We start from the raw sequence: 13,047 nt of genomic DNA, 5'->3' as shown, positions 1-13,047 counted from the left end.
ACTGAGGCACAGAGGAGGAAGGCAGGAATGGAATGATTACCCACTGAGCACAGATGAGTTATTTTTAGCCTTAAGCCCCTTCCAAGGGGTGAGAAATGGGGAGGGGGCAGGCAGGCAAAGGGAAGCTGGTTCTGCTGCCTCATCCCCGCCCTGAAGCTTCTTGGTGACCCTCATTCCTACTGGCATTTGATCTGAGCAACAGCTCCTGCTTGATGGGAATCCCTGCCCAGTGGAGAAGAGAAGCAGGGTGGGCAGGTAGGCAGGCCCAGGTAGGCCCCTGAGCAGTGACAGGGAGCCAGGGGTTAGAAGCTAAGAAGAGTTGACTTGTGTCCACTTTGCATCGCCTCCTAGGCACATCTCCCTTCTTGTTCTCATCTTCCTCCTTCTCCCACGCTTCAGCCTCTATTCCTCCAGGCTTGGGGTCCCTTTGCTACTCTCCCCACATCGCTTAGGTTAAATTCAGACTCACATTTGGGAGATTCACAGGGTGGGTGATAGCCTTATGGGCACTTATCACACTGTGGTGCTGACCACCACCTGGACTGTGCTCTCCACTCTGCGGCTGGAGGAGGGGGGCACTGACCCCTAGGAGTAGCAGGCCCAGAGGGAGTGCAGCCCCTTGGCACCCAGCCCCCACCCCTGGTCTTGCCCCAGGGGTGGAAGGGGGGAGCCTTCAGGACAAAGCTCTTGTCTTCCCCATCATCGATCAAAAAGGAAACTTAAAGCATAAAACATTAGAGCTGGGAGGGATTTAGAACCTACAGTGTTAGAGTTGGGAAGGGCCGTAAGACAAAGAATGTCAGAGCTGGGATGGGTCTTGTGACATGGAATGTCAGACAGGGAGGGGCCTTAGAACCTAGAATGTCAGAGCAGGGAGGGGCCTTAGAACCTAGAATGTCAGAGCAGGGAGGGGCCTTAGAACCTAGAATGTCAAACAGGGAGGGGCCTTAGAACCTAGAATGTCAAACAGGGAGGGGCCTTAGAACCTAGAATGTCAAACAGGGAGGGGCCTTAGAACCTAGAATGTCAGAGCAGGGAGGGGCCTTAGAACCTAGAATGTCAGAGCAGGGAGGGGCCTTAGAACCTAGAATGTCAGAGCAGGGAGGGGCCTTAGAACCTAGAATGTCAGAGCAGGGAGGGGCCTTAGAACCTAGAATGTAAGACAGGGAGGGGCCTTAGAACCTAGAATGTCAGAGCAGGGAGGGGCCTTAGAACCTAGAATGTCAGAGCAGGGAGGGGCCTTAGAACAGAGAATGTCAGAGCAGGGAGGGGCCTTAGAACCTAGAATGTCAGAGCAGGGAGGGGCCTTAGAACCTAGAATGTAAGACAGGGAGGGGCCTTAGAACCTAGAATGTCAGAGCAGGGAGGGGCCTTAGAACCTAGAATGTCAGAGCAGGGAGGGGCCTTAGAACAGAGAATGTCAGAGCAGGGAGGGGCCTTAGAACCTAGAATGTCAGAGCAGGGAGGGGCCTTAGAACCTAGAATGTCAGAGCAGGGAGGGGCCTTGGAATGAGAATATCAGGGCTGGGAGGGGCCTCAGAACAGAGAATGCTCGAGTAAAACAAGCTTATCAATCCCTTCATTTTATGGATGAGAAAAATTGAGTCCCAGGGACACAGCCATGAGCTGTCCCAAGTCACCCTGGTAGCCCATGGCAGATCCGAGATGGGAGCCCAGACCTCCTGAGTCTCAAGCCTTCCCTCCGTTGGTGGAGGACTGTGGGGAAGGCTTTGCCAGGAGCCTCTGAACACCAGGGTCCTCTTGTGCAGAGTCTCTGCCTTAAGTAGAGGCAGCTTCAGGGATGTTTACAAGTGTAAAGGGCTTCAGCTGCTGCTGGAGCCTTGAGTGTGTGTTTGTGTGAGTGTGACTGAGTGTGTAAGTGTATGTGTGAGTGTGTTTGTATATGTGTGTGTGTGTTTTGTGACAGTGTCTGAGTATATGTGTGAGTGTGCGAGTATGAGTGTGTGTGTGAGTGTATGTGTTGGGGTGACTGAATGTGAGTATATGTCTGTGTGACTGTGTGTCTGTGACCTTGACTGAGGGTGTGAGTATGGAAGCTGCCCCTGCGCGGGCACACGTGTGCCAGGTGTGGGCCTGCTTGCTGCCGCATATGTGAGATGGAGGAGAAAGCCACCCTGAGCTGCCTGTGTTACCGTGGGAGGCAATGGGGGCAGGGCGCCATGGTAGGAAAAGGAAAGTTGTGTGTGGTTTTTGCATTGGAGTCCGAGCTGTAAACGGCCCGCAGCAGGAGGGACGGGGGAGTGGGCTGTCAGCAGCTCCCTGGGAGCCCGTGACCCCCAGGCAAGCTCACAGATGGCTCAGGCAGTGAAGCTGGAGGGAGAGCCCGGCCTGGAATTGACAGGCAGCAGGAAAGGAGTCTGTGTCGGCAGTCTGTCTGGCTCTGGTCTGACATTCAAGGCCCTTCCCACTGCCTGCCCCCCTGCCAGCTGGCTCTCCTCAGGCTAGTGCCCATGGGGGCAAGGGTCAGGACATGGCCATCGGCCACTTGTCTCTGGTCTGGCCTGGGGATGAAGCTCCCTCTGAAGACTGGAAGGTACCTTAAATGCCTTTTAAATACCTTTTAATCCAAATACTCACCCATTTTACAGGCTTAGAGTAGGGAAGGGCTTTTCTCAAAGAGAAAAGGACTATTCCCCAAGCTCTGGATTTTGGTACTTGGGTGACTTTGTACCTCAGTCTCTTCACCTGTAAAATGGAGCTGTTGGATTTAGCCAAGATCTCTTATCTTTTGGTTGCTGGCTCTGGTCACAAAGGCTATGAGCTCCATATTGTGCCTGCTCACTGGGAGCATCCCCAGGCCCTTTTTGTTCTCCCATGCTTTGCACTGGAGAGCTGTCAGCTCCTGAAGCTTCTGCCATTACCAGGTCTATGTACTCACCCCTAGACTCTTCCAAAACGCCCACTGTCTTGTAGACATCTGTACTGGATGTCTGGTGGGCACTTCACGCTCAAGTGTCCTTCCCCTCTTCCCACCGTCCTTCCAGGCCCCCCAGCCCCCCAACCTTGGTGTCCCCCTCTGCCCCTGTCACCACCCACTCCACGGATCAGATCTGCGGCCCAAGGTTGGCACGTCTATGCTCCAGTTTCTCCCACGGCCATGCTCTTCTCACCCCTTGCCTGAACTGAGGTGAGAGCCTCCCAATATGGCTCTCTGCTTCATGTCTCTACCACCCTGTCCCCACTCAGCCGCCATGAATTCCGGTGGGTTCCAGTTACTTCCCAGAGCACATAGAAAATCGCTGGCATTTATGACTGCTTCCTACCCTCCCAGTCTTATACTTCACTCCCCTCCAGACACCATATTGGCCTATTTGCCAATATAGAGGCAGGTAGAAGGCAAAGTGGATAGTCAGGAAGATGCGAGTTCAAATCCAGCCTGACACTTACCAGCTAGGTGACCCTGGACAAGTCACTTTAACCTCTGTCTGCCTGAGTTTCCTCACCTGTAAAACGAGGACATAATAATACCTTGCTCCCAGGATTGTTGTGAGGTCAAATGAGATAATATTTGTTAAGTACCCACCACCTAGAAGGCAATTAATCGATTCTAATTCCCTTCCTCTGGAAGGGCTTGTTCCCTTCCTTTCCTCTTAAATGACACCACGTTTCCCTATTGAACATCTCTGAAGTAGTCTCCTCCTTCATCTCTGGCTTCCCCTTCTGCAGGCGGTCCTCCCTGATCCCTCACTGCCAGTCCCTTCCTTTCTCAGATTGCCTACCATCTCCTCTGCCTGGGTCTTGCATAGACCTGGGTATCTATATTTCATCTTCCCCATCAGAAGGGAAGCCCTTTGGGGGCAGGCACTCTTGCTTTTGTCTTTGTGTGCCCAGCACGCAGTAACTGCTTGTTTTCTGGCTGACTGAAGGGGTTGAAGGAATGAAAGAGCATTTATTCAAAGCACCTACTATGCGCCAGACTCTGCCTGGGAGTCCAAAGCCCAAAAGCGACACCTTCCAGGATCTTACCAGCTAATAAAGAGAGACGACATAGAGAGGGGACGGTGGCCAAAGAAAGTCATCTCCAGAATGGGAAATGGAGGGCATGGGCAGACACGGGAGATCCCCTGGACAGGCCCCTTTCCAGAAGTGATGCCTGGAGGAGCTGATGAGCTGGGACAGGTGAAGAAACTGAGTCTCAGAGAGGGGGGAGTGAGTTGGCCAGGAAGCAGTCAATGAAAGCAGAGTCCCGTAATTCTAAACGTAGTCTCCTGTCTCTGGGATCCTCAGGTCTAGAGACAACACGGCAACCTCCTCATTTTAAAACAAGGAAAGCCAAGTGTGGGTTTGGATCCCGGGCCTGACCCTCACTGGGCCAACTCTTCACTGCACCGTTGCCTCTCCTACAAAATAGAGACGATCATGTTTGAACCATTTAGGTCATGGGGACTTTGTGGAAAAAGCTGTTTGTGTTGTAGAGGGGTGCATGGAAGACTTTTTCATACTCAGGCAGAGCTGGGTTTGAATCCTACCCCAGGCTCTGTGCGACAGGGCCGCAGAGCTAATCGTGTCACTGATCCAGGCCTCAGTGTCCTCATCTCTAAAAAGGTACTACCTCACTGGGGTCATTTCAAGGCTCGAATGAAATCACTTCTGTAAAGTTCTGTTTAAGTGTGACCTGTTATGACTGTCATTATTATAGACAGTAATTAGACAAGGTATCCACCTAGACTGGAAGAGAGAGTTTTCTCACCTGGGAATTCCCTAGATACCAATAAAATCCCTAGCTATTGCTATGCTCCCGTAATTGGTGAAAACATACAAAAATGTCAGCGTAAAACTCAGGAAGGGTGGAGGGGCCAGATTGCGGTGGGGTGGGGGGGGTGTTGGTGGAGGAAGTGAGGGGAGGTTTGGACCCTGATGCCCCACTTCGCGTTCCACTCTTCCACCTCCAACCACCTTTCCCTCTCTCTCCTCAGAGTCGTCTGTGATCCTCATCTGGTGCCATCTCTGGTGCCTGGCCCTAGCCGCTCGGCTAAGATGGCAAACTTCACTCCGGTCAACAGCAGCTTTGGCAACCAGTCTGACCGATCTGTGCAGGCGATGCCCGCGGCTCCCAACCGATACGAGACGGTGGAGATGGTGTTCATCGCCACCGTGACTGGCTCCCTGAGCCTGGTGACGGTCGTGGGCAATATCCTCGTCATGCTCTCCATCAAGGTGAACCGGCAGCTGCAGACGGTCAACAACTACTTCCTGTTCAGCCTGGCCTGCGCCGACCTCATCATTGGGGCATTCTCCATGAATCTCTACACTGTATACATCATTAAGGGTTACTGGCCCCTCGGGGCGGTGGTCTGTGACTTGTGGCTGGCGCTGGACTACGTGGTCAGCAACGCGTCTGTGATGAACCTGCTCATCATCAGCTTTGACCGCTACTTCTGCGTGACCAAGCCCCTCACCTACCCGGCCAGACGCACCACCAAGATGGCGGGCCTCATGATCGCTGCTGCCTGGGTGCTGTCCTTTGTACTCTGGGCTCCGGCCATCCTGTTCTGGCAGTTTGTAGTGGGGGAGCGGACGGTACCAGACAACCAGTGCTTCATCCAGTTCTTGTCCAACCCGGCGGTCACCTTTGGCACGGCCATCGCGGCTTTCTACCTGCCTGTGGTCATCATGACAGTGCTTTACATCCACATCTCCCTGGCTAGCCGCAGCCGAGTCCACAAGCACCGTCCCGAGGGGCCCAAGGAGAAGAAGGCCAAGAGTCTGTCGTTCCTCAGGAGCCCCCTCATGAAGCAGAGCGGCAAGAACCCAAGCCGGAAGCCGGTGGAGTCCGGGAAGGAGGAGATCCGCAACGGAAGGCTGGAGGAGGCACCTCCACCCGTCCTGCTTCCCCCACGTCCCCCTGAGGAGAAAGACACCTCCAATGACTCCAGCTCGGCCAGCGTCACCCAGAACACCAGAGAGAGGCCCCTGACTGAGGGGTCGACGGCTGAGACTGGCTGCAGCCCGTCCACCCCGCTGCCCCCACGCCCACGAGCGCTCAATCCAGCCTCCAAGTGGTCCAAGATACAGATCGTAACAAAGCAGACAGGGAACGAGTGCGTGACGGCCATTGAGATCGTCCCTGCCACGCCTGCGGGCCTGCGCCCGGCCGCCAATGTGGCCCGCAAGTTTGCCAGCATTGCCCGCAATCAGGTGAGGAAGAAGCGGCAGATGGCGGCACGGGAGAGGAAGGTGACGCGGACCATCTTCGCCATCTTGCTGGCCTTCATTGTCACCTGGACGCCCTACAATGTCATGGTGCTGGTCAACACCTTCTGCCAGAGCTGTGTCCCTGACACCGTGTGGTCCATTGGCTACTGGCTCTGCTATGTCAACAGTACCATCAATCCAGCTTGCTATGCCCTCTGCAACGCCACTTTCAAGAAGACCTTCAAGCACTTGCTTCTGTGCCAGTACAGAAACATTGGCACTGCCAGGTAAGTGGGCACGGCTCCGTGGATGGGGACTTCCTACAGCTGGGTCCTGAGCGGTTCCAGGGTGACTCTCTTTGGCCCACTGCCTGTCCCGCTCAGGAGGAGAGAAAAGACTTGGACAGGTGGCACCCTTTCCCCTGTGGCCTAGAAGATGGCCAGGAAAGGTACTGGAGTGTCCCCAGTGTGTGTCCAGAGTCACCAGAGTGGAAGGCCTGGAAGGCTTGGTCCTCACATTATCCCCGTTACCTTGCCTCCAAGGGCAGGGAGTGGGGGATGGGCCCCCCAGCCCCGGGGTCAACTGGGTTGAGCTGCTGGTGGGACCAAAGTGGACTTTGGCTCTAGAGAGGTTCTGTGGATTCTTCTCAGGACTTCAAGAAAGGCCAGGACCCAACAGACCTCTGGTCAGAAGGAGATGGATACCCTTGTTTTGAGATTGGAGGGGTGGGGGTTTTGGGAGGACCTGGAAGAAAGGAAAGTCTGCATCTAGGAAACCAATCTCTGACACTTCACTGAAAACCTGAGACAGTTGGACGTATATACCTGGTGACTGGAAAAGGGCAGTGGGGTGGGTGTGGTGCTGGCCAAGGTGCCAGGAATGTGGCTGCCAGAGGGGAAGGTCTGGCTTGAACCCCAACCAACAGGACTACTGGGTGGGGTGGGGCATAAGAAGGTCGAGGGTTGGCACATGGATGCCTGGTTTCTGGGATGTAGGGGTAGGGAGGGGGAAATCAGGTCCCTTGGCTCTGAGGGTCCGACTATATTGGGAGCAGCCCCCTAACCCCAGCGTGTAAATGGTACTGCTTGCCCTTAACCCACCTGCATGCAGGGTTCAGCCCGACCCTACAGTCTATTCCAGAGGCAGTAAATCCCATCCCCACTTCCCTCTTTGCAGCCTGGCCAGTGGGTGCCCCTTACTCTCTACCAAGGCTGCATGACCTTTGTGGGCTATGTTGTGGATTCCAAACACTAAAAGTCCTTCCAGCTGTCAAGTCCTGTAGGTCTGGAGAGGTAGAGTACCTGAGTCCATCTGCCTGGCCTCCCGTCTCCTCCCTGGCCCTGGCAGCTCCCTCCCCCGCATAGGATTGGCACAGCTTGACAGCTTCATGGTCTAAGTTGAGCCAAAGGGAGGCTCCACCAATTCTTGCCTTCTGTGTTCAGGATGCCGACTCTAGAAACTAACATGCATCTGTTTGAAATGAGAGCCAGGGCAGCCTCTGTGCCCTCAGCATCCCTGGAAATAAGGAAGTGTGGCCTCCTGGTCGGCCTCCCCCTCTTACTCCTGAAACACACTCACATTTGAATGGCACATCCCTCAATAGATGGGAGGCTACTGTGTGTGTGTGTGTGTGTGTGTGTGTGTGTGTGTGTAAGAGACAGAGACACAGAGACAAGAGATGGAGGGAGGAGGGGAAAAGGACAGAGCCCAGGGAAGGTTGGGAGAGGGCAGGAAGAGGAAGAGGAAGGAGAAAACAGGAGAATCAAAGGAGAGGACAGAGAAGAAAGAGAAGGCAGGGAAAGGGAGGAGAGGACAAATGAAGGAAGAGGGGAGAGAGGGGGAAGGAGAGGGGCAGGGGGAAGAGGAGAGACAGAATTAGGGGAAGTAGACACACCTACAGAGTGGAAGTGAGAAAATCTGTCCAACATGGCCACATTGACTTGGGCAGGTCGTTGCTTCTTTGAGCCTCAGTTTCTCTCTCTGTATAATGGGTCCCTTCCAGGTGTGTGCCTGTTTTTCAGTGGGATTGGCTCAGTTTCCATGCTAGCTCCACAAAGGAAATGTCTGGGGCAGGAAGGCTGATCCTTTTGAGGAGTTTGGACACCCAGAGCAGTGCAGAGAAGGAGACCTTGAACTTGGACATGCTGCTGAGAGGTGTGGCTTCACTCCCTTCTATCTCCCCAAGCCCTACCCCTCCACCCAGTGGGGTGTCTGCTTAGAAATCACTGGGGAGAAAAGGCATCAAGAATTTGGGGAGTCAGGGTGGGGCACACGGGGAGAAAGGCTTTGTACATGGTTTTAATTGTTTAAGAGATATTGCTTTTCCCATTAGCCCCATGAATTCTGAGCTCAGCTTGGAAATGGTGGATTAAGGGATCTGGTTCTGTCCTCCCTCTCTGGTCAGCACTCCTGTCCCAGCTTTCTAGATCTCTACCTTCACTCCTTCCTCTCCCTCCTAAACTCCAGAGGATCCTCTTCCCAAATTGCAGCTAACCTAATAGAGAAGGGAGCTTTTATATATTAAAAACAAAAGGCTTTTATTGGAAAAAAAAAAGACTTTATTTTTCTTTTTTTTTAATAAAGGTGATGGCTTGAATAAGGGGCTAGGCTGAAATTGGAGCTCACATCACTGGGATGAGAGGGCGCCAGGGCAGGGAATGGAGGGCCTGGCCCCTCCCTGTCCTCTGAATCTCTCCAGCCCTTCATGCCAAGGCTCAGGGGCAGGGCTGAGAATGGTGGAGGGAAAGTGGGGAGGAGGGCTTCGTGATTGATAAAGCTAATGATAAGAAACAAGGCACCTGGTGTGGAGTAAGTTCTGGGGGGCTTGGGAGGAGAAGGGGGGAAGGTGGAGGAAGGAAGGGGACGAGGCATCTGGGGGTCCCCCAGAGGCAAAGCCCCCTCCCTTGTCAGGTGGTGCTTCGGGGTCTAGTCCTTCCCTTTCCCCTTCTTGGCTGTGAAACAGAAACCAGACTGGGGTTGGTGGTGAGAAGCAATGGTGGGGAGATCTGCCCCTCCTCCTCCCGCTCTGGCCCTGCATCCCCACCCCCACTCATTCCCCACCTCTGCCACCCCCCTCCCCTCCCCTAGCCTCCCCAGCAGAATGGATCTATCCATCTTGGGGGGCGAGGGCTGCTTGGAGGGAAGGGCTAATTCAGGAGGAGCATCTCCAGGTGATGGGGTTCTGACTCGGGGGTCTCCCCCCAGACCCGAACGGGAGGTTGGAGCTGTCTGGACACTGACCTCTGATCTTGGCTTTGGCCTTGAGGGTGCAGGGCTTGGTCACTCGGATAGCCTCCTGGCACTGGGCATTGTACAGGGCCTTCTTCAAGGTGCCCTGGCGGGTCTTGGTGCCGGTGCTGCTGTCACAGGCGCCCCAGCTCTCAAACTTGTATTTGCAGTCAGCTAGAGAAGGTGGAAGGTAGAAGGAGGGCCGGTGCTGGCCCATTCGGTGCCCCGCCTCGGGCCCGCCCCCCGCCCCTCACCCCGCAGGCCCGGTGTCTGGGGGGCGGGGGGCGCTTCCCTTACCTCCGAACTCCTTTTTCCAGTTGCAGGGGACCTTGCACTTGAGGCGCCGGGTCTCGCCCCCGCAGCTGCCCTCTCGGAAGCCGATGCCACAGTCTTTGCTGCTGGGGGTGCAGGGACCCCAGTTCCACTCCTCACACTCGGAATTGCCTTTCTTCCCCTTGTCTGTAACGGGGGCCCGAGGCGGGGTGGCCATTAGCTCCCCAGGGAGGGCTCGTCGCCCGGGGCCCCGAGGAAGGAGCCCACCCCTCCCCCACTTCCCTTAGCTTCCCATCACCTTTCTTGTTCTTCGCAGCCTCCGAGGGCAGGGCCAGGAGGGCCATGAGGGTGAGCACAAGGAAGTTTCGGAGCTGCATCCTGGGGTGGGGGGCGGAGGGGAGGTTCGGGGGTCAGAAGCGTGATGATACTCGGACCCCCCCCCCCCCCCGATCACTGGACGCTCCGGCCCGGTACCGAAGCGCTGTGTATAGCCAAGGGAATGCCCCCCCTCCACTTGGGCGCTGGGCGGAGGGCCTGCTGACCCCTCCCCCACAATGGCCCAAGAGCCCCGGGCTCTCCCCTCTCAGCCCAGGCCCAGCCGGCCAAGGATGCGGGGGGCCCCGGCTGCAGGGGCTCGGCGCGGGAAGGTCCCCCAGACCCCGGGCCTGCCCCGCCCTAGGGGCCCCCTCCTGGGGGGGGGCAGCTGCACCCCTGTCTCGTGCCCTCGTCCGGCCCCCGCGCGGCCCCCTCCCCGGGTCCCTGGCTCGCTCACTCGGCCCCGGCCCCGGCGCTGTCCGCTGCTGCCCGATCGCTCGCTCGCTCGCCGCCTGCTCCGGGCTCCGCTGCCTCCCGCGCCCCGGCCCGTCCCACAGCCCGCTCCGGCTCCTCCCGCCCCAGCCCCTTTTGTCTCCAGAACCGGTCTGAGCCGGTCACATGGGCCCCCGCCCCCTCCCCACCGAGGGGAGGGACTCCGGTCCGCCCCGACCCTCCCCGAGGGGCCAGCCCCCGCCTCCGCCCCTCCAGGGGCCGGCCAGGCCGAGGACGCCCCCAAACTTTACTCCGGAGCGGGGGAAGCTGGGGGATCCCGGACCGAGGCCGCGCTCTTCCCCGTACTCCGGGGGAAACTGAGGTTTCATCTTGAGATGAGGCAGGTTAGGCGGAACCCCGAGCAAGCACGTGTGCTCTCCTGGGGATGTCTGGAGCCCCGAGCGCCTTGGCGGCCACAGTTTCCCCACTTGCGGCATAAGCGGGTGGCGCTGGAGGGCACCTCGGGCCCTTCCCAACTCTACTTGTGTCCCCGCCAACGTCCGTGTGCACCACCCCCCGCCCGAGGTCCCGGGACCCTCGGTGTGTCCGGCTGCACGCCAGCTAGAGACTGTCCTCTCCCACCCCGCCGAGGGGGTACCCAGCTTCCTGTTCCCTTCCAAGCTACCCCAGGAATTTGCTTCCCCTGCCTCTCACCCTCAGTGACCCGGCGAAAACTCCAAGCCGGGGTGGCGGGGTGGCACTGAGGGTGGGGAGCTCACTCCCGCCCCGGCCGTGGCTCCTTTCTCCACCTACACAGCGTAATCCCGCCCCCGTCCCCCGGAGGAAGACCAGGCTAGGGGGTCCGGGCACTTCCGTGGCCCCTCTCCCCTCCTTCGAGGAACACTCGGGCACTGGGTTGTGCCTTGCGAGATTAAGTTTGGACCCTAGGCTTGGGGGGGGGGGCGAGGAAAGACCATCGCCTTGATCAGAAACAAGCAGGCTCCTTTAGCCCTTCGATCATATTAGAGCCGCAAGGGACCCCAGAGATCATTTAATTCAATCCCCTAAATTTACAGACGAGAAGATGTAAGTTCAGGGAGGGAAGAGTGACTGGACCAAGGTCACACAACGATGGCAGAGGCAGCATTTGAATCTAGTTTTCTGGCTCATCTCCACTTTACGGCTGAAGGGAGATTGAAACCTAAACCTTGTCTAAACAGTCCAAGCTGCAGAATGAGAGACTGTGGGCCTCTTCTGAGGCTCAAGAGAGGAAAGGGTCCGGGTCCTGAGGAGTGGAATGGGGCCCAGTCCTGCCCTGAAGTCACAGCCCCCGGGTCTTGCTCCTACAGCCAGGCCTTACCTCTCCAACACAAACCCCTGACCCCACTGCCCTCACCTGTGGCTACTGCCTGGAGGCCCATGCTCACCAGGAGCAGTCTTGGCCTGGGGTGTAGGCCTCCACAACTCCCAGAACAGAAATCAGTTAGGAAAAAAAAAAAACCATCCATTTTACTGAGTTACACCCAGCTGGGCTGTAAACATGACACCATGACAAGCTTCCCTGGGCACCCTCCCCCACCCCCCATGTGCACCTTGGGCAGGGACTGCCCGGTCTGCGATGAAATGGGTTGGCGTGCGAAAGGCAATGGGGGCTGGGGTGGGGGGCCAGGCTCCATCAGGAAGGCTTGGGATCCAGTGGGGGCGAGAAGCCGTAGAGGCCAGCAGCATCGAACCCCTCTCCTCTCCATCTGCCTCTTTCCCCTGCCCTCCTGGGGCTTCTGGCGATACTCCCTGGCCTCCTGCTCCTACTTCTCCAGGCCCAGGCTCACTTCCCTCCAAGTCAGCCTCTCCCCTGCCTTAGGATCTCCCTCCCTCCCTGAAACTCCTAAGGCAGCTGAAGACGGTGTTCAGCCTCCCTGACAGTGGCTGGGATGTGGCCGCAGTCCTGACTCTAGTCTTGGCTGCTGTGGGCAGGGTCACTGGCTCTCCGGGCTGGGCAATGCCCCTCCTTCAGGAAACTGCTCTCCCTCAACCCTCCTGGTCAGGGCTGGAGGCTCGGGCCTCCAGGATAGAGATGGGGCTCAAAAGCCAGGCAAGAGAAACATGCAGAGGATGGGGGCAGGGGTGGGCTGTAGCCCCAGGCTCTGAGTCCAGTCTCTGGGTGCCTCCCTCAAGTCTTGCAGGCCCCAGGTCAGCCACAGGGCTCCTTCCCCAGGTGGGGTCCCCCCACGGTGCTGTCCGCCTGGCCCAGTGGAATGTAGCAGTGTGAACAATTGAGGCCAAGGGCTTGGGCCCCCTCCCCCCCATCCTGGTCATGGAGCAGGGGAGGATCCAGGCCACGCCAGGCTTGCTTCCTGGGGTCACTGGGCTACACGGCCGTCTCCTGATCCTCCCTCTGGATCATCTGGTAGTGCTGACGGTTTTCTAGGTAGGCGGCCAGCTCGGTGTCCTGGGCCTTCTCTGCCCGCTGCCTCGGTGTGTCACCCTGAGGGCCAAAAGCCGGGGAAAGGCGTTAACTCCTAGAATCAGAACCCTGGGCCAGACCCAGGGTGGGACCTGGCAACTAGCCCTGCTTACTTCTGTCTGCCCCTCAGCTCCTTCCCAAAAGCTTAGGTTTCATCAGCCACACATGGTCTCACTATG

At 57.2% G+C, this 13,047-nt stretch overlaps 3 protein-coding genes across 7 annotated transcripts in view; 1 reads left to right on the top strand and 2 right to left on the bottom strand.

Annotated features, from left to right (window-relative positions):
• The first annotated feature begins 4,976 nt into the window (after positions 1-4,976).
• CHRM4 (cholinergic receptor muscarinic 4) lies at positions 4,977-6,447 on the top strand. The gene has a single exon (XM_036764784.1). The coding sequence runs from the start codon at positions 4,999-5,001 to the stop codon at positions 6,445-6,447; it is 1,449 nt and encodes a 482-aa protein (XP_036620679.1). The 5' UTR covers positions 4,977-4,998.
• A 2,251-nt stretch (positions 6,448-8,698) lies between these two features.
• On the bottom strand, positions 8,699-11,207 carry MDK (midkine). Of its 2 annotated transcripts, none has more exons than XM_036764470.1 (5): positions 10,430-10,536; positions 9,956-10,035; positions 9,682-9,843; positions 9,397-9,558; positions 8,699-9,107 (listed from the first exon to the last, which is right to left on the bottom strand). In XM_036764470.1, the coding sequence occupies exons 2-5, from the start codon at positions 10,032-10,034 to the stop codon at positions 9,082-9,084; spliced, it is 429 nt and encodes a 142-aa protein (XP_036620365.1). In that variant the 5' UTR covers position 10,035; positions 10,430-10,536; the 3' UTR covers positions 8,699-9,081. The 2 variants fall into 2 exon arrangements, with proteins under 2 accessions (XP_036620365.1, XP_036620366.1); XM_036764471.1 differs by lacking the exon at positions 10,430-10,536 and adding an exon at positions 11,119-11,207 and having other exon boundaries at positions 8,751-9,107.
• Positions 11,208-11,894: 687 nt separating this feature from the next.
• Positions 11,895-13,047, bottom strand: part of DGKZ (diacylglycerol kinase zeta) — a 46,505-nt gene continuing 45,352 nt past the window's right edge. For all 4 annotated transcript variants that reach the window (XM_036762918.1, XM_036762917.1, XM_036762919.1 and 1 more), the window contains one exon: positions 11,895-12,889. In XM_036762918.1, the coding sequence (XP_036618813.1) occupies positions 12,773-12,889 (117 nt within the window). In that variant the 3' untranslated portion in view covers positions 11,895-12,772. The remainder of the gene's footprint in view (positions 12,890-13,047) is intronic.

The sequence above is a fragment of the Trichosurus vulpecula genome, chromosome 6 (genome assembly GCF_011100635.1).
Source record: "Trichosurus vulpecula isolate mTriVul1 chromosome 6, mTriVul1.pri, whole genome shotgun sequence".
NCBI lineage: Eukaryota > Metazoa > Chordata > Mammalia > Diprotodontia > Phalangeridae > Trichosurus > Trichosurus vulpecula.
The sequence above is the reverse complement of the archived record's forward strand: the minus strand, read 5'-3'. Positions and strand labels throughout refer to the sequence as shown.